At 44.1% G+C, this 27,974-nt stretch overlaps 2 protein-coding genes across 5 annotated transcripts; one reads left to right on the forward strand and one right to left on the reverse strand.

Annotated features, from left to right (window-relative positions):
* Positions 1 to 326: 326 nt before the first annotated feature.
* Positions 327 to 4,188, reverse strand: RWDD2A (RWD domain containing 2A). 2 transcript variants are annotated; one of them, XM_008263156.5, is made up of 3 exons: positions 4,053 to 4,188; positions 2,862 to 3,091; positions 327 to 1,259 (listed from the first exon to the last, which is right to left on the reverse strand). In XM_008263156.5, the coding sequence occupies exons 2-3, from the start codon at positions 3,060 to 3,062 to the stop codon at positions 582 to 584; spliced, it is 879 nt and encodes a 292-aa protein (XP_008261378.3). In that variant the 5' UTR covers positions 3,063 to 3,091; positions 4,053 to 4,188; the 3' UTR covers positions 327 to 581. The 2 variants fall into 2 exon arrangements, with proteins under 2 accessions (XP_008261378.3, XP_017200742.3); XM_017345253.4 differs by having other exon boundaries at positions 3,328 to 4,136.
* Positions 4,189 to 4,238: 50 nt separating this feature from the next.
* PGM3 (phosphoglucomutase 3) lies at positions 4,239 to 27,684 on the forward strand. 3 transcript variants are annotated; one of them, XM_017345252.4, is made up of 14 exons: positions 4,239 to 4,319; positions 5,344 to 5,597; positions 5,727 to 5,932; positions 8,678 to 8,862; positions 10,378 to 10,445; positions 16,084 to 16,217; positions 17,314 to 17,509; positions 18,121 to 18,278; positions 19,335 to 19,418; positions 21,733 to 21,831; positions 24,050 to 24,163; positions 24,896 to 25,018; positions 26,165 to 26,338; positions 27,291 to 27,684. In XM_017345252.4, exons 3-14 carry the CDS (start codon positions 5,729 to 5,731, stop codon positions 27,378 to 27,380), a joined length of 1,629 nt encoding a protein of 542 aa, XP_017200741.3. In that variant the 5' UTR covers positions 4,239 to 4,319; positions 5,344 to 5,597; positions 5,727 to 5,728; the 3' UTR covers positions 27,381 to 27,684. The 3 variants fall into 3 exon arrangements, with proteins under 3 accessions (XP_017200741.3, XP_069929938.2, XP_002714499.3); XM_070073837.2 differs by lacking the exon at positions 5,344 to 5,597 and having other exon boundaries at positions 5,651 to 5,932; XM_002714453.6 differs by lacking the exon at positions 5,344 to 5,597.
* The last annotated feature ends 290 nt before the right edge of the window (positions 27,685 to 27,974 follow it).

The following is a 27,974-nucleotide window of genomic DNA, read 5'->3' on the forward strand; positions in this document are numbered from 1 at the left end:
AAAAGAACACGTAGCATTGTGCATCATCTTCATTCCTCTTGTGGCTTCATTGCTATGATTCCTCTGCCCTTGCTGTCTGGATCTAGTGTAACTCAAAGAAAACACTCAAATCAGAGGTTTAACGTCAAGAAATGTAGTAAACATGTGCTCTCCCTTTGTCGCATTTTATCCTTGATTTAGAACTCATCTAAAATAACGAAAGACAAGTTGGCATGTCACCCGTGTACTGGCATCATGAAAAGGAGGAATGTTATTAATATTTATGAATATACAACTGCAGTCTGCTGTTTGATGTTAACTGGGTTTTGGACTCGTCTTAAATCAACTCCACTGGTTAAATGTTTTATTAACTTACAATGAAATTGTTTCAAGTGACTTAATACAAGAAGATAACATCACAACTTTACAGTTATAAAGTTAAAAGGCCCTTTCATTTCATGACCAGTTGAAACTCATTACCAGGTAAAAATCCTGGAGCTAGGTCTTCCACCAAGGATGCTACACAGCCTTGGCCTTTGTACTTTGGTCTTGTTAACATCAATACTGAGTGAACTTACAAATACCGGCCTCTTAATGACTTCCTAGGACTCTGAGCTTTTGCTCTCAATGCCAAATAGTATCTGAAAAACATGCTCACTTTTGTGTTTCTTGAGAAATTCTAAGAACTGGCCCAGATTCATGTGATAGTCATTCCTTAATCCGTAGTCACCGTGGGCCTCAAGGAGTAATTCTTCAAAAGAATGGAAAAGACGCAGGTCCTCGCCATCTCCTTCGGTCTCGGTGCTTTCTGCATGCTTACAGGAAATGTGCTTCCAGTTGGGGTACCTGATTGTGTGCCAGAACTCCTCGCAGTGCTCTTTGAAACCCTCCACGCAGATTATACCGGGCTTTCCTGTCATGCAAAATCCCGTCACATCCAACCTTTTCCCCACTTCCAAAATCTTTTTCCTTAGGTCCTGCTGGTATATATGGTGGCTGTAGATCCACATGCGGATGAACGTGTTCTTGATGGGCTTTGCCTGGGTAGATGGTTCATACACGAGCTTTCTGCTCAGGAAGTAGGACACACTGTTGTCTTGTAGCCACTGGACTGCTGCGCACACACACAGCTCACCTGGGTCAAAAGTCCCGATGTAGGAAGTGAGATCTTTGTTGAGAAGCAGCTGCTGCTGTCTGTCAAGCTCAGGTGACCGTCCAAACAGCTGCAGTGCTACGTAGGGGTAGCTGTGAGGCATGGTGACTTGCAAATCAATTTTCACCTTAAAATGAAAATCAGATAAAGAGTGTAAAATCACACACGCTAATTTATCAATGGCAGCTGCATGATTTTGATAAATGAAAGCTACTGTGATTGTTGTGCCAATCACGTACCAAGTACTGTACATACATCATTCCTTCCATTGATGCATTTTGTCAAGTATTTATTGAACAACTAACTACATGTGCTGGGTGCCCTGTACTGGGCTTAAAAAATGAAGATGCCAGACACTATTTGTGTCCTCACCAAATCCAGAGACTAGTGAAGAAGACACACATTGAACAAGTAACTACACACAGCATATTTAAGTTCAGCTGTGAGAAGCGTTACTATGGAAAGTTCAGGGTTTCCTCGCTGTGTGTAACCAGCAGGACAGAATACAGCCTGGGGAAGCAGGAATTCTCTGAGGGAAAGGCAGCTGGGGACTGAGGAGGAGAGCTAACACTGTGTTCTCAAATGCCAAAGCCACGTGTTACCTAGGCCATGCTAGTGTTGTTGCAGATAAAAGGATGAGAAGCAGGTAAATTAATTTATAACATTTAGATTCTGTATCTATATTTGTTTTCTGTGTATGGTGCCATCAAAAACAAAAACAAAACAAAAAGTTCATTCACTCCTTAAATGCCAGCTTTTCTACAGCTAGTGTTTAGATTTGTGTGATACGTGTAAAAGGTACTCCATAACGTGAGGCAGACTGGTAAGCAACTGTGAGTGAACAGAATAACTGATTGTTTAAGACTGCAAGACATGTCCTATAAAAATGCGAGGCATATTTGTGCAAAAGGTGTGTGTGTTTATATAAAACCCAGGATATCTGCAGAAGGCAGTAGATGAAGCCTTTCATATTGTATACATTCTGCTTTCAGTCAAGAAAAGGGAATAAGCATCTGGAAGGTTCCATCTTATTTGCTGGACAGGAAACTCATGTTCCAGGTGTTCTGGTTAAAAAACTGGGCACCCATGAGAGTATTTCAGGCATGGAAAGCCAAGACACTCTGGAAAAAAAAAAAAAAAAAAAAAAGAAAAAAGAAAAAAATGACCTAAATGAAAGATCTCTGCGAGTGAGATCCCAGTGGAAAGAACAGGCCATCAAAGAAGGAGGTACCTTTCTCTGAAGGGAGGAGAGAACTTCCACTTTGACCATGGCATTGTCTAAATATGATCAGTCGGTAAACTCGGGGCTTCCATAGCCTTGGCAGCTCATGACAAGAGCCTGGGGTGATTACTGATGCCATAAACAAGAGTGTCAATTTGTTAAGTCAACAACAGGAGTCACTGTGCACTTACTCTTCATGTAGGATCTCTGTCCTTAGTGTGCTGTACATTGTGATTTAATGCTATAACTAGTACTCAAACAGTATTTTTCACTTTGTGTTTCTACGTGGGTGCAAACTGTTGAAATCTACTTTATACTAAACTGATCTCCTGTATATAAGAGAAATGAAAATGAATCTTGATGTGAATGGAAGGGGAGGGGGAGAGGGAAAGGGGAGGGTTGCGGGTGGGAGGGAAGTTATGGGGGGGGGCATTGTAATCCATAAGCTGTACTTTGGAAATTTATATTCATTAAATAAAAGTTAAAAAAAAAAAACTGGGCACCCACCTTGGGCTCCTCAATCTGGAGCGTAATCACAAATTCGATTTTTGGTGGTAGCGCTTCCCTGGTGCCTTCCAAATATCTCTTTATATTCGTCAAGGCATTTACATCTTCAAGCTTTACTTCTCCTTGGTTAGGAAACATGGAAAGCAGCATTTCCATTTCCAGTAGCTGAAGCTGAAGGCTTTCTTTCACCGAAGCCGACATGTTGTCTCAAAATCCACCTGCCCGGAAGCCTGGAAAGGCAGAGACACTGAGTTTGCCAATGTCAGCTGCTGTCCAGCAAAATTTCCCGCAGGTCCCTTTATGGACAAGCAGTTCCGCAGGAGCGGTTCGCTCTGCCAGCTGGGGGACCCAACCAGGACATTTGCACCCCCCTGCTTTATCGCCTCTTCCCACATCTAGTATGCACAGCATTCCCTAAAAGGCTCCAATACAATCCAGGTTCCCAGTCCCGTTTCCCTCCACCCACCTCCCGATCTAAAGCTGGGAATCTGAGCTTGCAACAGGTGTTTGGATAGTCGCGCTGGCTGCAGGTGGTTGGAGAACCACACCTGTGGACGCCCCGCAGCCTGAATTCCGGGCAGGGCAGGGGCCCAGGTCTGGAAGCGGGTCTCAGGCTTGGGCGGAGCAGCTGGGTGCGGAGTAGGGCCTCAGCGCGCGGGGAGGGGCTCTGGGCCTCACAGAGCCAGAGTCGCGAGGGTACCGCCGCCCCCAACGCCTTTTAGGGAGGTCCTTTCTTCCTCTCCCTTGAGCCACAGTAGCCTGGGACAGCATCCTGGGAATTCCGGACGAGTGGGATTCACCCCGCCTAGGCACCCAGGGGCCCGGGCAAGGGCGGGGGGCTTAGGAGTAAATAAATGAATGACATTTAGAGCGAGCTCGCTGGAAAGGGAGCACAAGCAGAGGCAGTAATGGCCCCAGGAGGCTCCCCGAATTCAACAGTTTGGGAGATGACATCACCGATCGAGAAAGGGATGGCGCCCACTGCGGTGGAGGCCACCTTGTCAGACCTCCCAGATCGAGGCCGGGTTCCCCCGCCCCCGACCCCATCCAGGACCACCGGGTACCCCGGCTTCCCGACACCAAAGGACCTGCCTCTCCCCGCGCCCCGACTTGGAGATGGGAGGCTGCCTATCCGCGGCCGCCTGGCTCTGGACCCTCGGCCCCAACCCCCGGGCCATCGCGGGGCCTCACCCTTCCTGGTCATTCAATGGAAACAGCCCCAGAGCCCGCTCAGAACCGCAACCGCAGTTCTGCAGGCGCGAGCTGCGCGTGACCGCCGAGGAGGCCGGGGCGGGGCCAGCGGGCCCTCGCCCGCCGTGATTGGCCGGGGGGCGTGGCGACGGGCCGGAAGCCACGCAGGGCCACGTCTGCGGACTCGGAGCCCTGGCGTGTGGCAGCGGCGGTTCCCGGGAGGGTGCCAGTGCGCCCGGTGCAGGGGAGCGGCGTGTGCTGGCGGAAGTAAGCCGGGTCCCGGGGCTGCGCGGCGAGAGCGGGCGTTGCAGGCGGCGGGGGTTCGTGCTGGCCGGCGGGCCGTGTCCTGGGCCCAGCTGCAAGCTAGCGGCAGGCAAGGGTATGGACAGCGCGGCCCCGCCGACGCGCCTGCCCGCCGCGCCGGGGGAGCGGGCTGCTCAGCCGGCCCGAGGGTCTGGTGCTGGGGTTTTCGCCCACTGCCCTGCGGGGAGACCTCGCGGTTGGGAGCGGGGAGTCGAGCCGCAGTTAGGGAGGAGAGCGGAGCTGGAGCTGTTTGAAGATTGGATGGAGAGAAGAGGGATACTCAGTTTTTTGGAGTGGACGCTGTTTTGACTAGTAATGCGAGTATCCACATACTCATTGAAAGTAGTTTTAGAGCCTAAAATGCATTAAAGGATGGAAACGTGTCACCTTGGCATTTTTAAAAAGACTGAATTTAACAGGATTCGTGTACGCCCTTATGCACAATCACGACGCATTCCTGACTGGTCAGTTTTTACAAAAACGTATCCAAGCTTGCGAAAGAGATGTGAGTACTTGGGTCTACACGGAAATAGCATTGCAGAATGTCCACTTTTTCCAACAGGACAAAAGCTGAGATTTTTGACCATTTTTTGTCGCTTTTGTTCATTGACGCAATAAAGACCAATAAGCAGATGAGATGGCGAGGCTAGGAGCTAGCTGTGAGACGGCTCATCGCTGGGCAGTTGGGAATGAATTGTGCATAGTGTTGCAGGGATATGCGGTTGGGAAGTTCCAGTTCATTGGAAGACCCCAGAGAAGGAAGTATTAAAAAACCGTGTTTGGTTTTTAAAATCAAAGGTAGAAGGTGGTTTTACTTGGAAGATGTTTCTGGTTTCGGAGCTTAATTTGCAAGAATGTCTTGATTCTTAAAAAAAAAAAAAGAATTCCGGCATACAGATTGTGTGAGGGTAATAATTAAAAAGGTTTGTGGGAAGTAGAATTAAAGGGATACTTTATTTTGGTTTGAACATGTTTTTCAAATTCATAGATGGAATTTTCAGAATATGCATTTTCCACGAAGCTTTTGAAAGCCCTTGTATTAGATCTTGTATTAGGAGGCACCTGGAGAGGAAACCCTTGTTCCCTGCTCTTCCTTTGGAGGAAGAACAACAGAAGCTTACAGATTGCCCAGACGTGTCGGGACGCGCAGCCCCCGCCCACTTGAGGCTCTGACCTTAGGGGACAGCCCGATTCCTGCCCTAGATCTGTTCTGGAGTGGACAAGTTGGGTAGGATCTTCTAGGTAAGGCTGACTCGCGATTTAGTGCAACTTCTTTACAACACTTCTTTGGGCAGATTCAGAATGAGGCAGGCCTAGCAAGTGGTCCTTCCAAGACTGATTCTGCCTGAAAAGTTTTTCTGGATTTTGTAGACATGGATTTAGCTGCTGTCACACAACACTCGGCGTTGCATGCCAAGCCCGCCGGACTCACTCTGCAGTATGGGACTGCTGGGTTTCGAACGAAGGCCGAACATCTCGATCACGTGATGTTTCGCATGGGATTATTGGCTGTGCTGAGGTCAAAGCAGACACAGTCCACCATTGGAGTCATGGTGACAGCATCGCACAATCCTGAGGTAATGCTTTTAAATGTTCAGATGCACTAGGCTAATCCTCCGCCTTGCGGCGCCGGCACACCGGGTTCTAGTCCCGGTCGGGGCACCGGATTCTGTCCCGGTTGCCCCTCTTCCAGGCCAGCTCTCTGCTGTGGCCTGGGAGTGCAGTGGAGGATGGCCCAAGTCCTTGGGCCCTGCACCCCATGGGAGACCAGGATAAGTACCTGGCTCCTGCCTTCGGATCAGCGCGGTGCGCCGGCCACAGCGCGCCAGCCGCGGCGGCCATTGGAGGGTGAACCAACGGCAAAAGGAAGACCTGTCTCTCTGTCTCTCTCTCTCACTGTCCACTCTGCCTGTCAAAAAAAAAAAAAAAAAAAGTTCAGATGAAGCAAGCTTGTTTGCAAGACTAAACCCTAGTGTCTGGGCAGTTTGTCCCAGAGGTCAAGTTCTAATTCTAGGAATGTGTCTTTGGATTTGAAACCGCCTCTACTTAAGGGAGTGGTCGTTTAGGCTATGACTCCTTAGAGGGTGTGGAGAGATTGAGAAATGAATGTCATTTTTTGGAGGATGTCCATATTGGAAACATTGGAACATGTCTTTCCTTGTTATTTGAATTGAGACAAGGTCAACAATTTAGAGATGTTGACCTCTATTAATTTGGTAGTGATTGAAGAGACTGGGAGTGGGTGGGGGAAGAGGAGACGAAGACAGATTTTTTACCTTTTTGGACAGGTTTTCTGTAGCTCAGTAATCAGTCCCTATTCTGAATGAGCAGCCAATCAAGCAGGCCCAGGAATCCAAGAGTGCGTTTTCAGCAGAATATCGATAAGGAGTGGTGGTTCTGTTCCTCTTGATAATTAAGTTTTTAATCAAAGTATTCCTTTTTATTTTTTCAGTTTTATGGGGCTTTAAGTGATAATAAAAATTGTATATATTCATGTTGTACAGCATCATGTGTTGATACATGTTACATTGTTAAATGATGACCACACACATATCATTTGTCATAAATATCCTTGTGTGTGTGTGTGTGATAATACTTTAAGATCTGCTAACAAATTTGAAGTATGCATTAGTACTAACTATAGGCAGCGGCGGGTGCCGTGGCTCACTTGGCTAATTCTCCGCCTGCGGCCCTGGCACCCTGAGTTCTAGTCCCGGTCGGGGCGCCGGATTCTGTCCCAGTTGCTCCTCTTCCGGTCCAGCTCTCTGCCGTGGCCTGGGAAGGCAGTGGAGGATGGCCCAAGTGTTTGGGCCCTGCACCCCATGGGAGACCAGGAGGAATCACCTGGCTCCTGGCTTCGGACCTGCACAGCGCGCCGGCTGTAACGGCCATTTGGGGGTTGAACCAGCGGAAGGAAGACCTTTCTCTCTGTCTCTCTCTCTCTCTGTCCACTCTGCTTGTCAAAAAAAAACAAAAAACAAAAAAACAACAACTATAGGCAGTAGGCAGCACCAGGGTGTGCATGAGGCCTGCAGAACATAAGCACTTTGCACTGTTTCCAACAGCTCCCCCCACTTCTAGGCCCTGGAAACCACTCTTCTACTTCCTGTGAGTTTCACTTTTTAGGTTCCACATAGAAATGTGATCATGCAGTATTTTCTTGTTGTGCCTGGCTTATTTCACTTAGCTTAACACTCTTCAGGTTCATCCAGGTTTTTGTAAATGACAGAATTGCCTTCCTTTCCAAGGCTGAACAATAATTCTGTTGTATAAACATATACCACATTTTCTTTGGCCAATCATCTGTCCATGGACACCGATGAATACTCAGGTGGTTTTAGGTCTTGGCTAACCATTGATACAACTTATTTTATTCTGTAAGCCTGTAGCTCCTGAACTATATGGCTGAAATACTGTGCTTCTAATTGATTGGTAAGGTGCGACGTATTTACCTTTGTAGCTAAACCAGCAACAGGTGAAAGCCCTGTAGGTCAGTGAGGCGTTTGAACCTCCTCTCCCCAGCAGTGGAAGACATTGTTCATCCTCCAGATGCGTAGATGTCTGAAGGTGCCAGTTACTGCAGCTGACTGATGGCGTCTCTGAAGAACCTCAGTTACTGCTAGTTCAGAAGCTCTTGTCAAAACAGTGCTGCCCTGTTTCCCGCTGTTGACATTCACTCTGACCTACACTTTATTTCTTTCCAGGAACTTGAGCAGAACAGAGTTGAGGATGTTTTCAGTGTCTGGGCTGCCATCCAGTTGACATGCTGGCCAGTAGGCTCCTGGAGGCCAGAGTCGTAGAGAAGAGGGTCTCTGTGTGCCCTCCATCTATGCCAGTTGATTGCTAGTGAGTACGCAGGGGCAGCCTGTTCAGCAGCTAAGGGAGCCCAGTGCTGGTTGGCCTTAGAAGTCAGGCGGACTAGATGTTGGAACAGCACCACCGACGCTTACCAGCTGTGTGATCATAAATTACCTAACCTCTCAATCACAGGCGTGATATGTGTGTCATGAGAGTTTCACAAGACAGTGTTTAAGGGGACTTCCAAAAGTTTATAGAAAAGTGGAATTAGAAGATGTTTATTTTGATGCAAAAATGTTAGAAATCCATGAGTAGATATTTTTATGATGCACATTTTCCATAGACTTCTAAAGACCCTTCACATCCACAACCCCCAGCCCTGGGCCTCGTGTTAATGCTAGCGGCAGGAGTCGGAGTGGCCCGGCTTTGGCTCTCTTTGGCTGGGGGAAAAGCCGGAATGAGTTCTGCTTCCTCCGCTCTCCGTCATGTGCGTGAGCTTGCTCATTGTTTGTTTTTCTTCTAAGGAAGACAATGGTGTCAAATTGGTTGATCCTCTGGGTGAAATGTTGGCACCTGCCTGGGAGGAACACGCGACCTGTCTGGCCAACGCTGAGGAGCAGGATGTGACGAGGGTGCTTGTGGACATCAGCGAGAAAGAAGCCGTGAATCTGCAGCAAGAGGCCTTCGTAGTCATCGGCAGAGACACCAGGTAAGCGTGAGAGTCCCCGCGGAAGGCAGCTTTGGGAGTTCAGTGGAACTGATGGCAGGAGTCTGATTCCCCGGGACAGACGGAGGGAATTCAATAAAGCGGAGCTGCCCCGAGTGGCGCCCTCACCGCCGGGCCTTTCTCCCCACCTTCTTCTTCCTGTAGCTTTAGCTTTTTTCCCTGCAAGTCAGAACACATGATTTGAACTTACTATTTTTAGAGATTTACTTTATAGCTTGTGTTATTGGTTCAGGTGTATGATTTTCCCCTGCTGGAGTTCTCTGGAAAACAGCCATGGGTATCATTCTCTCCTTTGCTGTCACAGTGAGCAGTCCTTCCTTCCTTTACAAAAGGTATCTTTTTGTAAAACATTAGATTAAAGGTGTGCTTTGTTAATGGTAGCATTCTCTTTTGTGCAGGATCTGTTTTTTGTTTGTTTGTTTGATTTTTAAAATTTGTTTTTGAAAGCAGAGTTAGCGGGAGAAACAGGGAGAGAGAAAGAGATCTACCATCTGCTGGTTCACTCTCTGGATGCCTGGGGTGGGAGAAGGAGATAGACAGATATTTTCCATCCTTTATTTAACTCCCCAAATGGCCACAATGGACAGGGCTGGACTAGGCTGAAGCCAGGCCTGGAACTCCATCCAGGTCACCCAAGTGGGTGGCAGGGACCCAAGTGCTTGGGCCATCTTCCACTTGCTGCTTTCCCAGGTGCATTAGCCAGGAGCTGGATCAGAAGTGGAGCAACTGGGACTCAAACCAGCACTCTGATATGGGATGCTGGCGTCAGCCTAGTAGACAGCTTAACTTAACAGCTGTGCTGCAACACTGTGCCCTAACACAGCCCCCAAGATCTGATTTTATCCAAAGATTCTTTGAAAGGGAAATTTATCCTCAGTCTCCTAATGGCTTGGAATTTTAAAAAATCCCTTATTGTGTTACCAGAGCATCTTCTAAATACTGCTGATTGCCAAATGACTGTTCCAAAGTAAATTATTATCTGACAATAAAGTTGTCTCTTATGTATTTGGCTCTTAGTATTTACTAATTGAAATTATATATCTTTTTCTACTAGGCAGTTATATAATCTGTTTTTTAATAGAATTTGATCTGACTTTATAAAATGAAAAATGGATTCTGTATACTTGGTGGTTTAATATCCAGTACTGTACTGTGTTATGTGTGTCATGTGCAGCCAGTATTTATTGTACGTGTTCTTAGACCACATTTATGTTGCTATAGTCAAACTTGAGAAAGTCTTTGAGTTGGGTGGTCAGAGTGTCCTTTATATCTACTTCTTAAGTTCATTTAAGATCCAAAATTTTTCCAAGAAGTAGGTTGTGAAAGGTCGCTGGAAAAATGTGTGAAATTGCCTGTATTACCATTTCAGGGTAGATAGCTTTCAGTTCCAGTATAATTAAGTTATTTAGAAATTGGTTTCTGCATTTACCTTCGGAACCAGCAATATTCTGCTGGCTTCAGGATGGGATTTGTTATTTTCTGTCTTTTCTTTCCTAGGCCCAGCAGCGAGAAACTTTCACAATCTGTAATCGATGGTGTGACTGTCCTAGGAGGTCATTTCCATGGTATGTGGTTACTCTGAACTGTAAATTAATCTTTCCAAAAGAAAAACTACAAAAGGAATGTACATGTAAAGCGTGAAAATATAGATGAGCAAAAAAAGTTTTAAAAAAATTTCCCCTGGATATAAAAAGTGCCAATTTTAAAATCTTCCAGATTTTTTTCTGGACAGTTATATATGTTTCTTTATCCATGAGCCTATTATAGGAGATGATAAATGTTGAACTAACATGCTGCCTTCACTTTCTAAGAACCTTATATACAAACCTTTGAAGTTACCTGAAGGTGTCCGTTTGGGGCAGCTCTTGTCAATGTGAGGTATGCCCTAACAGCCGATCGCTTGTGAAATCCCTGTTACCTATCAGATAGTGATACAGAGTGTCTTCAGTCTGCAGGCAATTTACGGCTTTGAGTTTGGACAGTGGTTCTTGCTGTTTTATCAAATGAGAGTTAAGTGGAGCAAAATGGAAGCTTGTGCCTGTTTTGAAGGCAGTGACCCCTCTGTGCTTTGAGATGAATGTTTTCCTCCTGTCAGATCTTTCTCATCAAAAAAGAAATCCTCTGGTTGGGTGTTTGGCACAGTTGTCAAGATGCCACTTGGGACAGCTGCAGCCCTACCAGAGGGCCTGTGTTCAAGTGCTGGCTGCACTCCTGATTCCAACTTTCTGTAATTATGCACCCTGGGAGGCAGCAGTAACGGCACAAGAATAGTTAGGTCCCTGTCACCCACATGAGAGACCCAGACTGAGTTTCTCCTGGCTTCAGCCTTGTCTTGTCCTAGCTGTTGTGGGCATTTGGGGAGTGAACCAGTAGATGGCAAATCTCTGTGTCTCTGTCTCTCTCTGCCTTTCAAATACTTTAAGTAAAAATTAAACAACAAAAAATTCCCTATTGACCCTTGAAACCTCCTCTCTAGCTCCTGCCGTGTTCCCTCCCCTCTCAGTTAACCTGGCGCCTTCTGCTGGCTCTGCCTACCTGCTCCACTGTGTTACCGCCTACTTACTCCTTAGCCGGATGCAGGTGAATGTGTCTCTGCCTCTCCAGCGAAAAGTCTCCTCCCCCGCTCATCTGCAGTCTAGTAGCCAGATCTGATGGATAATAGAAAGGCAAGATTCTTGCCTACCCCTAGGAAGTGTTTAAGCTGCAGCAGCCCTGGGACCCCTTATTACTGTGTGCAGAGTTACAAGCATTTTTCCAGGGAGAAGAGACCACAGCTTGTTAGAGCCTTCAGGGTGGGCTGTGAAGTAAAAGTAACTCCCAAGGATTTAGGTTGTAAAGCTTTTGTTTCAGTCCCTGTGGCTTCCACACTGTTAAAACGGTCTCTCTCTGCCTCTACTTGCTTGGCTTCTGTTCCTTGCTGGTCTGCTCTGCTTGTCTTCTGTCACTCGACACGGGCCTGCCTTCCTCCTCCTCTCCTTTCATTCTCATGGATTTCTGAATGACCACCTCTCTTGCTCTGGCTACCTCCATTCATGCATTAGTTGATTAAAGATTTTTGACTGCATGCTCTGTGTCACCTTCCCGTCGTCTGTTTCTGTGTGTATCACAACCCATGGTACCATGATGCATCGGTGTGCATAACTGAAACAGTAGTTTCAGCAACGACACTCAACCTTTACTGTGTGATGTGCATTCACCTGGTTCATTTAAAAAAAGATGGAACTGCTGCCTGTGTCTCTCTGAGTTCCTAAATTGCTGTGACCTGCAGTTTGTAAAGCACTGTTCTGCGTGGGCTCTTGAATTAGGTGGCCTGCCCCATATTGGATTTGACCTGCCCCAAACTGTGTTCTTTCTACTGTCCCCAGCATGGTTGATGTTTTCAGCATCTCTTTGTATCTCTAGGACCATCACTCTTCTAGTGTTTTAGTCTAGGAAAATGAGAGTGATTTACCAAAAAAAAAAAAAAAAAAAAAAAAGTTCTGCAAGTGTTTTGTTTGTGTCTTTATTCATTTATTTAGGAGACAGAGATGTCCTGTGCACTGGTTCACTCCCCAAATGCTCAGAATGGCTGGTACTGGGCCAGGTTAAAGTTGGGAGCTGGGAATGCAAACCAGCTCTCCCACATTGGCGACAGGAGCCCAACTATATAAGCCATCCCTGTTGCCTCAGCTGTACATTAGCTAGAATTGAGGGTGGAGCCAGGACTGGAGCCAGATACTCTGGATACAAGTGTCTCGAGGGGCATCTTAATTGCTAAACCAAATGTCACCCTGTCCTATGAGTTTTTTTTTTTTTTTTTTAAAGATTTTTTTATTTGAGAGGTAATAACAGAGGGGGGAGGGGAGAAAAAGGTCTTCCATCTGCTAGTTCACTCCCCAAATGGCTGCAAGGTCTAGAGCTGGGATGATCCAAAGCCAGGGGCTTCTTCTGGGTCTCCCATGCAAGTACAAGGTCCCAAACACTTGGTCCATCTTCTGTTTTCCCAGGCCATTAGCAAAGAACTGGATTGGAAGAAGAGCAGTTGGAACACAAACCAGTGCCCACAGGGGAGGCCGGCACCACAGGCGGAGGCTTGGCCTACTGTACCACAGTGCAGGCCCTCTGAGTTTTTTTTTTCTTTTTTAAAGGTTTTCCCATCTTTCTTCAGCTTAGTGTATGTATTTCAGGGAATGAAGGCAGGGAGGATGGGGAGGTAGTAGAGAGTAAGGTTAAAGACGTAAGGAGGGGCTAAATCTACCCAGCATCATAGAGCAGGGCAAGGCTTTGGATCGTATTCAAGAGCATAATATCACATTTTCAGTGAAAGTCACTCTGCTGTTGTGTTAAGAAGGGAAAGGAGGGTGGTCAGAGGTAGGAAGACCAGCCGGCTACTCTGGGATGTGCGGTCGTCTTGCCGAAGTGATGTAAGAGAGAAGTGGAGACGTTTGAAATGAGTGTTGCAAGCAGAGGATTTTGAGGTGCACGGTGAGAGCACAGCTGTGTAGAATGACTTCCAGGGTTGTTGATTAATTGGGTGAATTAATGGTGCTTTTTACTGAGTACATGTAATAGTCACCTAGCAAATATTTATTTGGTAGTGCTAATAATGGTCACAAAACCCTTTTGTTTGTTCTTTTAGCATGTGTTTTCAAGAAAGGTTCCTCACTCTCCCTCTCTTTTTTTTTTTTAAGATTTATTTATTTTATTTGAAAAGCAGAGTTATAGAGAGGGAAGGAAAGAAAGATATCTTCCATCTGCTGGTTCACTCCACAAATGGCTGCAAAGACTGGGGCTTGGCCAGGCTGAAGCCAGGAGCCAGGAGCTTCTTCTGGGTCTCCCATGTGGGTGCAGGGGCCCAAGGACTTACACCATACTCCAGTGCTTTCCCAGGCCATGGCAGAGAGCTGGATCGGAAGTGGAGCAGCTGGGACACAACCGGTGCCCATATGGGATGCCAGCACAGTAGGCTGAGGCCTTAACTACTGCACCATAGCACTGGCCCAGATACTTGTTTTTTAAAAATAAAAATCTTCTAAAATAAAAATTAAAGTGCTGGCCCCAGAAGGCTCCTCTCTCTGAACACCTCCATTTAACTAGTCTGATATCTTACCTTTTTTGAGCTGTGTACCTCCTCCCATCTCATCCCTGTAGCAGAGCCAAGGTTGCCTTCATAAAATACCATCTCTCGTTTAACTGCAGGGCTCAGAAGCTTACTGACTCCCTTCTGCTTCTAGTCCAGCCTCTGGTGTTTGCACTGCAAGTCCGTTGACCACTTTAGTCACTGACTACTGAAGTGTTGGATACTGGTGCATCTCTGCCATCTCTCTTCCTTCTTGCTTACGGTGCTTTTCTTGTGCCCTTAGGTACAGTTGACTGTGAGCTGTTTGCTTTTCTTGGAAAATTATTTGTGGGACATTTTTGAGGTATCTTCTGCTGGAGTCATGTTCGTCTGGTGAAGCTTAGTGCCAGGTACCTGGGGCACTACCTGGCTAGGTCCCATTTAAATTCTGTCATGACAGTGTGCTTCAGGACTCCCGTGGGGACATGCGTTGGGCTGGGAGTCCGGAGGAGGGGCTGTGCTTTTGGTGACAGCTCTCCAGGGATGGCTTTCCCTCTCTGCTGAGACCAAGGCAACTGTCTTGGCAGTGGGGAGTGACTCTGACAGCCTCGCAAGGAATGCATAGTCTGTTGAGTTTCGTTGTCAAGAGGGCCTGGTTCTCTCCTCACTTCCCCATGTTAGGTCAGCAGGGACCTTTGTGCACTGAAACCATGGCTCAATTCCTGGCATACAAGAATTGCCCTCAGAGCAAAATTGGCTTCCATTAACTCAGATCTTGGAGTTCCTGCCTTCGCGTAGATTTTGGCCTGATTATTGCTGCTGTTACTGGTCAGTGTTGCAGTTGAAATGTTTTTCTTACGTCTAGCGTGTTCAGTGGTTTTCAGGATGACTCATCTGAATTACGTGGTGTGCGATGTTACTGGAAATGGAGCTCAGTTGCTCCTTTTCTGTATATTGCTTTAATTTGTGTTACTCCCTGTCTCCTCTAAATGGCTGTTTACTACTAATAGTGTCATAATTCTTTTAGACTTGAGTATGTGACATGTCATAATGATTTCAGTAGATGTTTGTGTATCTGGATAGTTTGAAAGTGAGTGTTTTCCGAGATACGTCTTTTTTTTTTTTTATTTGAAGATAGACTATTTGATCATTTTTAAAAATTAATGAAAGATATTAACAGTCCATCTAATTTTACTGAACTTTAGTGAAGTAGAATAAACACATTGAGAATCACACTTAACATATAACAAAGGCTACCTACTAAAAATCAAATGTAAGGGAAGAAATATAAAATGAGTTGGGATATAAGGTGAATTCATTACATATGAATGGCTGTTTTGCCACTAAAACAAATGGCTGACTTCTCTTCATAAATAGTGAGGGCTAGAAAAATATAGAACATACTTTAAGTTCTTAATGAAAAAATAAATTTACAAAGCATTCTACTTTGACTGTTGTATTACCAGAATACCCTTCAAAAGAATACTCACCTGTATGTTGCATACAAGTGAATGAAAGTGTTGATAACTCATCTACAGCAGGTGTGAACTTAAAGTAATAATAAAGAAGTTCTTTGGACTCAAGTAAAATGATTCCAGATACAAATGCAGATCAATGTAAGAATTATAGCATCAGAAGTGATAAAAGCTTGATAAATACAAAAACTGGGGTGGGCATTGTGCTTCAGTGGGTTAATGCTCTGCATGGGATGCCCACATCACATCTTGGAGTGTTGGTTCCCACCCCAGATACTCTGTTTCTGATCCAGTTCCCTGCTAATGCACTCAGGAAGCAGCAGGTGAAGACTCAGGTATATGAGTCCCTACCACTCATGCAGGAGATCTGGACGGAGTTCTTTTTCCTGGGTAGACTGTGGCCCAGCACTGACTGGTTCTTTCTTTCTATCTCTACCTACCTATATTTCTCTCTCTCTCTCTGTCTCTTATATTTCTATCTCTATATCTCTATCCCTATCTCTCTCTCTCATATCTCTATATCTCTATCCCTATCTCTCTCTTTCTCTTATATCTCTATCCCTATCTCTTTCACCAAGATACGTCTTTTTAGAATAGGATTTGTCACCTTGAAATTCCTACAGTGTGAATATTTGTTAGCTTTTTTTTAAAATTTAGAAACATGAATTGTTTTTGATATTTTCATGACAGATTATGGCTTGTTAACAACACCGCAGCTGCACTACATGGTGTACTGTCGAAATACTGATGGCCAGTATGGAAAGGCAACCATAGAAGGCTATTACCAGAAACTCTCCACGGCTTTTGTGCAGCTTACCAAACAGGTGAAAAATCTCTGGAACACAGTGTTTAAATGAATAAAATAACTTGTGTTCGACAGTTTGTCATTCCTCCTCCTTCCTCTCCCCAAGACATGGCCTATTTCTGTCTACTCTCTAGGGTTCCACAAGGCTCTGCTGTGGGTATCCTGGTAACTGTATGTTGGCATTTACTTGGCAAAGCCCATAGGACATGCAGAGGTTATTGTGGGAGAAAAGGTGGTGGCCTTGCTTAGAGTCATTCTAAATATTCGTTCAGATGAATTTGGTCTAAGTTTATGTGGCTGCTGTTTGCTTAGCACCTCAGATTCTCTCCTAGGTACACTGGGTTGTTAAACTGGAATAGATTTGAGAGATAACATTTAGTTGATAAATATATAATGAGCATATGCTATTGTAAGACACACTTATATTTTGGGCTAAGGTTGGGTGGGAGAAGAGACTGACAGTTAAAAAGAAAACCCAAAGATGATAGGTGTTACTGCTCATTCATTTATATATTTCCTCCAAATTTGAGTGGCTGTCATGTAGGCTGTAATATCACTTTGTAAACAACTTTTGTTTTAAAAAATTTGAAAGACAGAGATCTTGCATCCTGTTTTATTCTCCAAATGCCCACAAAAGGCGGGGCTGGGCCAGCTGGAAGCCAGGAGCCCAGAACTCAATCTGGATCTCCCATGTGTGTGACAGGACGCAACTGTTTGAGTCGTCTTCTGCTGTCTCAAGAAGCAGGAATCCAGAAGGGGAGGCAGAGCTGGGACTCAGACCCAGGCACTGTGTCCTGACCACTTAACTGTGCCAAATGCCTGCCCCATGGTACTGTTTTTAAGGGACCTGCTTAATTGAGGATAACTGCTACCAATAAAGCTCCATTTGTATGTTACTTAGTGCAACTGTGCCCGGGTCTAAGGTGTTTTTCATTTTTATTCCATATTTTACAGCTTTCATCTGAATATGTGTACATGTACCTCCCCACCCCTGGGTTCAAATAGCTAAGTTAACTGAGACACTGAAGATGTTTATCTGTCCCGCACATAGGCTTTGCCTTTCACTCCTGCTTATGAATATAACATTTTCCTTCCACATGTCTTTTTGCTTGGAGGCTTCCTGCAGCGGAGAGGATTACAGATCACTGAAGGTCGACTGTGCAAATGGCATTGGGGCCCTGAAGCTAAAAGAAATGCAGCACTACCTCGCGCAGGGGCTGTCGGTTCAGCTGTTCAATGACGGGACCAAAGGGAAGCTCAACCATCTGTGCGGGGCTGACTTTGTGAAAAGCCATCAGAAACCTCCACACGGTATGTCCCACCAGCACTGCCCAATGGCCTGGGACTCTGGAGCCAGTGTCCTTCACACTGTGAGGTGGTGATGGGAGTAAGAGGCTCACAGCTAGTCCTCCTGGCTCTGCTGCTCATACACATCTAGGAATCTATCCTCTTGCCAGTGCTATGCAAAGCAGGGGCTGCTCTGTCTGCCCATAAGACCCTCCACTTCTCCTGGGCTGGAGGGAAGCCAGTGGGGTAAGCAGTGGTTCTCAAATCCCAGCATGCATCCGAATCCAGAATCCTTTGTGCATGCAGGGATTCCTGGGGTCCAGATTCCTGGGCCTGGGGTAGGATGGAAAGTTGCATTTCTGTCACGTTACCAGGCTTTGTTGATGGTGCTGGTGTGATGACCTCAGTTTGAGAATCACAAGGTAGAGTTATCTTTCACCTTCTCTGCATCGCATGCACCATTTCCCCAACCACTCACATTTCCAATAGTATGTTTGTCAAATAAGGCCGATTCTGCTCATGATTTAGTGAAAATATTTTCTCTAGTTGCTAATGGAAGAGAGAAATCTAAAAATTTTGGAATTTATTCCCATTTCTTAGACTGAAATGTGTTTCTCAATTATCCTCTGTGCTAGGAATGGAAATGAAGCCCGATGAGAGATGCTGTTCCTTTGATGGAGACGCAGACAGAATTGTTTATTACTACCTTGGCGCAGAAGGTCACTTCCATCTCATAGATGGCGATAAGATAGCCACGTTAATTAGCACTTTTCTTAAAGAGCTCCTGTTGGAGGTATGATGATGGGGGATTGGCTATCCTATGCGATAAGACTTTTTAATAGTGAAATAATTCCATATCAGACAGTCATTTGAATGTCTCCAAGTCACCAAGTCACGATTTATGGGAAGTCCCTTAATTTATGGCAGAAAATACTAAAAGAGGTATAGTCATTCTAGTCATTTTAAAAAAAAATATTTCAAAGAGTTAGAAAGAGGGAGAGAGAGAGAGACATCTTCTATCCACTGGCCACTCCCCAGATGGCTGCAGTGGTCAGAGCTGGGCCAGGCAAAGCCAGGAGCCATGAAGCTCCATCCGAATCTCCCATGTGGGTTGCAGGGCCCCAAATACTTGGGCCCCAAACACATCTGCTGCTTTCCCAGGCCCTCAACAGGGAGCTGTATTGTTAGGAAAAGCAGCCAGGGCACAGACTGGGGCCCATATGGGATTCTGGCCTCGCAGGTGGTGGCTTTACCTGCTACGCCAAAATGCTGGCCCCTTACTCATTTTGTTGACACTGGGGCTTTGGTTTTAGAACCTGTTGATCCTCTCCTTACCCTGGCTAAGCTGTAGGGTTTGAAGCTCTATGAAGTGTTGGTTTCTCCATAACCGGCACCTTAATGAAAATTTCTCTGTCACTCTCTGAAGCCCCAAATTCAAGAGAAAATATTTGAGAGACTTACTCATTATGCATATGGTGAGCTTAGAAATGTTAAGAGAGATGTGTTTGCTCTCTTGGGAATCTCTCCCAGGCCAGCTTGAAGCACAGGGTGTCATGGGAAGTCACAATGATCTGGAAATGATTTACTGTAAGAATTCCGTACTTTTATTATGTAACTAAAGATCAGGCGATCACAGTCTTCTTTAAAGAGGATTTCTCCTAGAATAGCTTTAAACAGAGCTCTGAAAGCGTTTTTCCAGTATACATGTAAAATTCACTAAGTCAGCTTTGGCATTAAATTAAGGCACAGCTGAGCTGGCTCATGATTTTGTCCTGAAGAATTCTCATTATGCTTGCTTTTGTGGACTGCACTTTTGGTGGCAAACTAAGTGTCATTGTTTTTTGGCTAGATTGGAGAAAATTTGAATATTGGTGTTGTACAGACCGCGTATGCAAATGGAAGTTCAACACGTTATCTTGAAGAAGTTATGAAGGTACTGGACCATTTTCCTTTTATGATGGTTTAATAATTGTAAGCCAGTTCTGCAAGCAAAATCTAGGTGATATCCTTATAAATGTGTACATGCTGCAGTGTGTCAACTGAACTTGGTGGTCAGAAGATGAAAAATTACTGAGGAAAAACAGCAAGGGTGAAGGGGACAGTCTTACTAAACTGACCAAGCGCGGTTCCTGAAGACCGCCAGTGTGACCAGATGTTACCTAGAAGATGGTGGAGGGTGAGGACTTTGAGAAGATTTGAAGGGTGATCATCTGTCAGGGTGAGGGACTCTGGCTATACTGATTTGAGAGGCTTCTTGCCAGCACTGGGCTCCGGAGGCCATGTCCAAGGATGGCATCTAGACAGCCCAGATGAGCATGACTAGAGTGTGGTCAAGGAGAGACTCCTTGTCACCAGTTATCTTTGAACTTGAGAACATCTGTGCAATGGTGTGTATCTGTGTGGGTATATTAAGGGGTGAGATTTGTCTTCACAGTGTTCCTAGCAGATTGCCCATGATGCACATTACAGTCGGGCTTAATCCTTACTCAGTTTCAGAACTGATTTCTTACTCTTCTTTCATGGAGAGGTTTGCTGTGTTGGTAGGAGATTTTGTTTTTAATTATCTCAACATATACTAGATGACCACCCCCTACCAATCTGCCTGCTCTGAGTTTGGGTTCGCAGACAACCTTGAAAGCCCTTGTCCTTTTTCTTACTAGCTGGTGTAATATTTCTCCAGCTTCTATGTATCCTGTTTCAAAGTCCTGCATTTTACTAGAATAGTCTTCCACTCTCTATGCAGCAGGCTTTGCAGAGTCAGATTATTGCAAGAAATGGGAGCAGAGTGAGTGAGTACCCAGGTAGCTTAGGACTGGGAAGGTTGTCTGGGCTAATCACGTCAGCTTTAGTCAGAGTCTTCCAGAGAATTGGAAATCTGAATTTTAATAAGAATTTCCTACTTTTTTTATTAAAGATTTATTTTATTAATTTGAGTTACAGAGAGAGGTAGAGACACACACATACACACATACACATATACAGACAGAGAGAGGTCTTCATCTGCTGGTTCACTTCCCCAAATGGCTACAATGGCTGGAGTGGGCTGACTGAAAGCCAGGAGCTTTTTTCTTCTGGATCTCCCATGTGGGTGCAGGGGCCTAAGGACTTGGGCCATCCTCTGCTGCTTTCCCAGGTGCATTAGCAAGGAGCTGGATTGGAAGTAGAGTGTAGGGGACTCGAACCGGCGCCCATATGGGATGCCAGCACTGCAGGTGGCAGCTTTATCTGCCACCACGCAGTCCCTGAATTTCCTGCATTTTGAAACAAATGATGGGCGGGAAAAACAAAACCTGTTTGGAGGCTGCTTGTGACTGAATGTAAATATATGATTACAGTCAACTTATTGGAGGGGTACCATGTGGGCCCGGTGGCCTGCTTTTCACAGGGATTCCCACTACCTGGGTTACTGTTTTAGTAACCTAATTCTTTGTTTCTGCCTTAAAGATCTGTTATATGAAGGATACTCTTTAAGAAACTGAATATATCAGAAGCTGTTTCTTTTCAACCCACTCTTCTTTTGGGTTAAATATTTATAACCCTCGTCATTCCTGAGGTCTCTTAAAGTCACATGCCAGTCTCTCTCTCTCTCGTTTTTCTTCTAGTCAGTCTTTCCTTCATCTTTCTTGAATCTCTCTCAGAAATCCATGACTTCCCTGCCACTGCTGCTGGTTCAGCCACTGGAATTTCTTACTGGGATTAGTCTTAGAAACCACCAGACTGATCTCCTTCCCTAACCTTGAGCCAGGAGTTGCCAAGAAAATGTCCTGAGGTTCAAATCCAGCCTGTCATTGTTTATAAATATACACTGTATCAGATTCATGCATATGTTTATCTATGGTCTGCGGGGCTCTCACTGCAGTGACTCAGTTGAGTAAAAGCGACAGAGAACATAAGACCTAAAAGGTCCAAAATATTTACTTTCTGGTGCTTTATGGAAAAGTCTGCAGACTGCAGCTCTAAGCCAGTCTCCACATGAGGCGTGAACTCAGCTTGTCAGAGCAGTTAGATCATGTCACGCGCCCACCTGTCATCTTTCGTAAGAGACCCTCCTCTTTCTTATCTGGCTTTTCCCTTGGCTGTGTGCTTCCAGGGTGCCTTCTCTCCCCTTGAGGAATACTTATCACTTTGTAATTTAATGTTTGTTTTCCTCACTAGACTTAGCTCCAGTATGTTCCCTTTGTATCACTAGGACAGTCGGCATAGAGTAAACTGTTGCAGATCGAATATTTTGTAAATTTGTGTTATAGGTACCTGTCTACTGCACTAAAACGGGTGTAAAACACTTGCATCACAAGGCTCAAGAGTTTGACATTGGAGTTTATTTTGAAGCAAATGGGCATGGCACAGTAAGTTCTTGTGAACAATTGCTACTGGCTTTGGCCAACACTTTTCTTTATGATGGGAATCCTGTAGCTGGCTAGTAAAAGATAATATTCTACTTTGTTGAAATGGTTGTATGGTGGTAAATATGAGTACTAGGTTAACTCACATTTTCATGTATTGTGAAAGTGGTTCTTTCTCAGTTATTTTCTTTGAATGTTGTGCTGCTTTTTAAATGGTAATTATTTTAATTAGGGGACAGAGAAAGTAAGTGAGCTTCCATCCACTGGCTCACTAGCCAGATGCCTGCAAGGACCTCTGGTGGGGCCAGTGCTGGGAGTTGGAAACTCAGTCTTGGTCTCCTGTGTGTGTGGCAGGGACTCAATTATTTGAGCCATCTCACATGCTGCTGCCTCACAGGGTATGCATTAACAGGAAGCTGAAGTAAGGAACAAATTCCAGTATGAAATCCAGGCATTCTGACAAGGGATGTATGTCTTAACTGCTAGGCTAAATACTTGCCCCTAATATTTAGCTTTTTTAAAAAATGCAGGTGGCTTGCACTTGACCTTGCTACTTTGGCCTGCATCCCATATTGTTCTGCCTGAGTTTGAGTCTTGGCTTTGCTCCCAATTCCTCCTTTTTCCTGTGCAGACTGGGAAGCAGCAAGTTGATAGCTCAAGTACTGTGTCTCTGCCCCTCATGAGGGAGACCTATTGCAGGCATTTGGGGAGTGAAGCAGTATATGGCAGTGGTCTGTGCCTCTGCCTTTTGCATACATTTTAAAAACTATAGTTTTTAATCCTTTAATAAGAAAATGGTCTGTATATTTTCCTTCAACTGGCCATAGATAGGAAAAGGTCAGTAGCTGTTATGAATTGAGAAGTGGTGGAAAGTTGAGAATTAAGAAACAACTGGAAATAAGTTTAAAATAATTAGTGTTAAGTATAGAAAATTTTTTATGGCTTTCTCAGACAATATTTTAAACATTGTTTGAGACAATTCACATAAAGTTTTATTTATTTGAAAGAGGGGGAGATACACACAGAGATCTTCACTCTCCTGGTTCACTCCCCACATGCCTGCAATAGCCAGGGCTGGCCAGGAAGCAGGAACTCCATCCTGGTTTCCCGGTGGGTGGCAGGGGCCCAAGCACTTGCACCATCTGCTGCTGCTGATTTCCCAGGCACATAGGCAGAGAAGTGGTGCTCCATATTGGATGCCACCATTGTTAAGAGGTGGGCTTAATCCACTGCACCAGCTTCCAAAATTCATCTTTTTAAAGTGTGTAATTTTAGTAGATTAAGGTTCAGAATGTTTAAAACAATGTTTTTATACTTCACCTCATTTAATTAATCAATTTGAGAAAGCCAACAGAAGATTAAAATCCAGGATAAATCATTTTCCTTATTAACTCAAAATTGGTTTCTGGAGGGCATAAATACAAGGGAAAAATACTAAGTGTCTATAAAATGGAATTACAGTATAACTACAGTGAATGACCTAATGCAGGGATTGATAAATGAGTTTTTAAAGGGTGAGTTATATTTTAGGCATTGTAGGTCCTGAAGCTTCGGTTGCAGCTGCTCAGCTCTGCTGGTACAATGGAAGGGAGTGGGTATGGCCACGTTCCACTGGAAGTCTATTTACAGAAGTGGCAATCGGCCCGTACCTTATTTTATCAATGGACATGTACTTCATTAGATAGCTGAGCATAGTGTGCCACTCCTTCTTGGTTTAGGGCCTCTTGAAGGTAATAAAAAGATGAGGGAAGTATGGCAGGAATCTTGAGAAGCCTGTCATAAGGGGCAATAAATCTTTGATAATCTTTACCATATTGTGACAAAAATGACAAACCTTTCTGGTGTTACTTAGCTCATAAAACTGTTGGCTGCAATGAATTATATCTTTCAAAATAAGAAGGCATACAAAGGCTTATGTAACCTGCTACACAGAGCTGATTTTGCTAGCTGAAGGGAAAGGCATGAAGAACTCATGCGTAGTCACATTTTGTCCAGGTGACCTTTTCTCTGTAATGTTATAATTTCACAACCACTTTTGTAATCCATAAGAAACTTTTTCTCCCCCAGTTACATGTAACTTCAGTGATCTCATTAATTTCATAAATTGTAAGGCTGCCATTATTTGCCCTCTTGGCTTCTCAGCATCAGTTTGAGCTCGAGTGATAATACTCAAGGTGGGTTGGGATAGCTTTGTGTAACTGGTGTTATGTTTTCACTGCAGGCCCTGTTTAAAAAAGCTGTGGAAATGAAGATAAAACAACTAGCAAAGGAACTGGACAATAAGAAACAAAAAGCTGCTAAGATGCTTGAAAACATTATCGACTTGTTTAACCAGGTCAGAATGGATGGGGTGCCACATCCTTGGTTATGTTTACATTATTCACTGTACCCCACATTCATATATAAGGATAGTTCAGAAAATTCATGGAAAATAAAAATAACATAAGCTTATTTTGATACCAAAAAATTCAAAATCTAGGGATACATTTTTTGTAACAAGCATTTCCCATGAATTTTTGAAGACTCTTTGTATGTGGGTCAGATAGTTGGGATTGGAATATAGATTATGACTGTGGAAGAGCACTACTCCAGACAGGGAAAAGTGATGGAACTAATAATGTTTAAGTGTCTTGTACATAGCTATTTTGTAACACAGGGAGCGGAGTTAGTCTAATTTCAGTTTTAATTGACAGAATGGATCAAACTTCAGGTGCATCTTACACCAAAGCTAATATTTCCCTCAAAAGAGATCGTTATAAAGAAACATCTGAGTCATAGAATGTTACGTGGGAATTTGCTTAATCTAACCTCAATTCATATGTAAGGAGAAGGATTAAAGAGAAGTTCCTTAAGAGCTGCTTTCAATATTCTTTGTATACATCTTCACCTCACTTTTCATATCTGCTGATCCACACATTGAAGGTCTTCCAGTTTATTCTGCTTGGCACGGGACAGGGGAAGGAAGCAGCACAGGATACTGTGGTTGGTTTTCTAAGTCAGAACATTAACCTGCAAAGTTTGCTTGTGTTAAGAGTGGTTCCTTTCATTTTGCTTCCCCATCCTGCAGGCAGCAGGTGATGCTATTTCTGACATGTTGGTGATTGAAGCCATCTTGGTGCTGAAGGGCCTGACTGTACAACAGTGGGATGCACTATATACAGATCTTCCAAACAGACAACTCAAGGTTAAGGTGTGAGAGTAACTTCATTTGTGAATATTAACTTAACCTATTATCCTAAATATTACAAAGTATTTCTTGCAGAATATAATTTTTGCATTCTATATATACAAGGACACACCCATTACACAGAAAATAAGGCCATAGAGAATACTATAAAATGGTTTATTTTATTATGGAGAATTTAAAAGAACAAAACAGTGAACCCATCTGCCAGTTTCAATAGAATAGATTTCAGCCATCACTCTATACATTTTCCATACCTGCAGATTAGACAGTCTATCATTTCAATTGAAAATACTTCCCCTAAAGTATTTTTGGATTCAGAGTACTTCCTGATGCTACATGCTGAGAAGTAGAATCTGTAGGCTTAAAGAGAGAATTATTTTAAAGGCATTTCAGATAAATTGGTAATTGATTTCCATACCAATTTCTACACATTTACCTGCAGATTTTGTGAAAGACACTTAAAGCCAGGTGCAGAGAAATGGCTACTGGTTGTTGAGAGTAGTTTTTGGCACAGTTGGGAGATTCTTGTTACAGCCCTCATAATAGTTTGCCACTGGGCCTGTGCTGTGATGTCATTAAGCTGCCACCTGTGCATCCCAAATGGGTGTTAGAGTTCCAGCTGCTCCACTTCCAACCCAGTTCCCTGCTAACGGGCCTGAGAAAACAGCAGACGATGGTTCAAGTGCTCATGTGAGAGATCCAGAGGAAGCTCCCGCCTTGTCGCTTGACCTGGCCGCTGTAGCAATTTGGGGAGTGAAACCAGCAGATGGAGGATCTCTCTCTCTCCTTCTTAAAAAAATAGGTTGCCACTTGGCCTGTTTTTTTGAATACTTGGAAGTTATTTGATTCAGAATTTTTAAAAACATTCATAGTTACCACTAAAATAGTATACTGTAACTGTCATTGGAATTTTTTTTTTTTTTTTTGGCTACAGGTAATTCTTTATAAACTGAAGAAAAACTAGTTGTTGAAATTAATAACCTTGCCCCTGGAGAAATGGAACTTAGAAACTTTTAGTTTCATTCTATCAGTGTTGTGCTTAAGCTGAAATATAGGTCTGTTATAATCCTTTGGTAGAAGTGATGCAGGGTGGGTTAACTTCTGAAAGGGAATATAATGTAGCAACAAACATGAACTGCTTGTGCTCAGGTTGCAGACCGAAGAGTTATTAGCACCACGGATGCTGAAAGACGAGCAGTCACGCCCCCAGGACTACAGGAGGCCATCGATGCCTTGGTGAAGAAGTACAAGCTCTCGCGGGCTTTTGTCCGGCCCTCTGGCACTGAAGATGTGGTCCGAGTATATGCAGAAGCAGACTCACAAGTAAGCTGGCAGAGTTCTACTGAAAAACTGTGCACAGGCGAACAACCTCGGGGAGACAGACTGTTTCCGTAGTGTTGGGAGCCTCACTACAATTGTGGGTTTTTGTCAGATTTGTTCAGAGCCTTTTAAGGTCATATGAAGACTACAAAATAACTTACATCAGTAGTTACATACTTGAACAAAATCAGAACCACTCAGTTTATGTCCCCAGATATTTTCACTTATTCTAGGCTTCTTCAAAGTCAGATTTCTGTGAGAGGAATAGTCTTATGCACTGTGAAGTGGATTCTCTCTCTTAATCTTGTGACTTTAGTTAATTTCATAATTATTTGTCTTTGGCTTGAGTTTTCAAAACATTTCCTGTAAGTGACCACCCTTGCTCTATGCCTCTTTTTCTTGGTAGGGCCAGGATTTGTACTCTTCACATACTTCCTCTTGTTTGTCACCTGAAGCACTTGTGAGAAGTGTTTGCACAGCCAGGGCAAAGTACAGTGGCTTAGCTAGGGACTCAGAAGGGGAAATTCCCAGTGAATTCATTTAAGGCCTGGCAGGTTTTAGCAGAAGCCTAGACCACCCCAATACAATGGCTGCTTATTCTTTGTGGACAAGGAGAGGGTGGTGGAGCCATAGAAGTTTACTTACTCTTAGGCCACCTGTGGCCTTCTTGCCTTGTATAAGGGACCAGGTTTAACTGAATGTACTTAGTGTTTATAAAAAGCATTATTTCCAAAACTAATAACTATAAACTTACCTTTTTTTTTTTTTTGAAGAATTTCACTTGTTCTCCCCTTATTTAAGGGCCTTGGAATTGGTTACTGAAAGGTGAAAGAAAGTTCTTACTTAAATGTAATAGTGAAAAAGAATTAGGAAGTACTCTCCCCTTTCCAAGAGCCACAAGTAATGTGTGGTAGATGCTGCTTTCTCATGTAATCTCCTTTAATGTCATTTGCAGGCAAATGCAGATAGCCTTGCACAGGAAGTGAGCCTGGCAGTGTTTAAGCTGGCTGGAGGCATTGGAGAAGAACCCCAACCACGTTTTTGAAGATAATTTTTATATTCCTGAGAAACTGGATTTTTACAAGTTTTTATAAAACTGTCACAAAGACATGTATAATCATACGGTTTACAATGCACCTTACTGGCTTATTTCTAGATCTCCCTGTTTTTCTTAAACACTACAAGAATAATCCTTTAGAATAGGTAAGCCTTATTCTTAATTAAACTTAACTTCACTTTCACTAAGGTGAAATACTGGGATTTAAATATGTCATTTGGTCATTAACTTGACAATGGATGCAGGGGACAATTCATGCTGGCTGTTGGAAAATTAAATCTGTTGCCACATCCTTGTGTGTGTCTGCCATTGCCATCACTTAACCACAACGTTGTTTTGCAGCACTCCCCTCGATACAAATAAGTTTTCAGAATCATTAGAAGACTTACCTGTCTGCTTCACATCAGAATTCAGAGGTGTCAACGGAGTAGGGGGGAGGGGTCCCACTCTCCTCTGTGCCTAGTGGGGGATGCTACACTTGGGAGGGCTGCATGGTCCAGGCTTCAGTTACTTCACTGTCTTAGTGAAGGTAGTGAAAGAAAAACTAATTATAATCCTTTACTGAGCCTCTGGCAGACAAGT

This window comes from Oryctolagus cuniculus, chromosome 5 (genome assembly GCF_051225735.1).
Source record: "Oryctolagus cuniculus isolate XC-2025 breed Fujian yellow rabbit chromosome 5, ASM5122573v1, whole genome shotgun sequence".
In the NCBI taxonomy this organism is placed as follows: Eukaryota; Metazoa; Chordata; class Mammalia; order Lagomorpha; family Leporidae; genus Oryctolagus; species Oryctolagus cuniculus.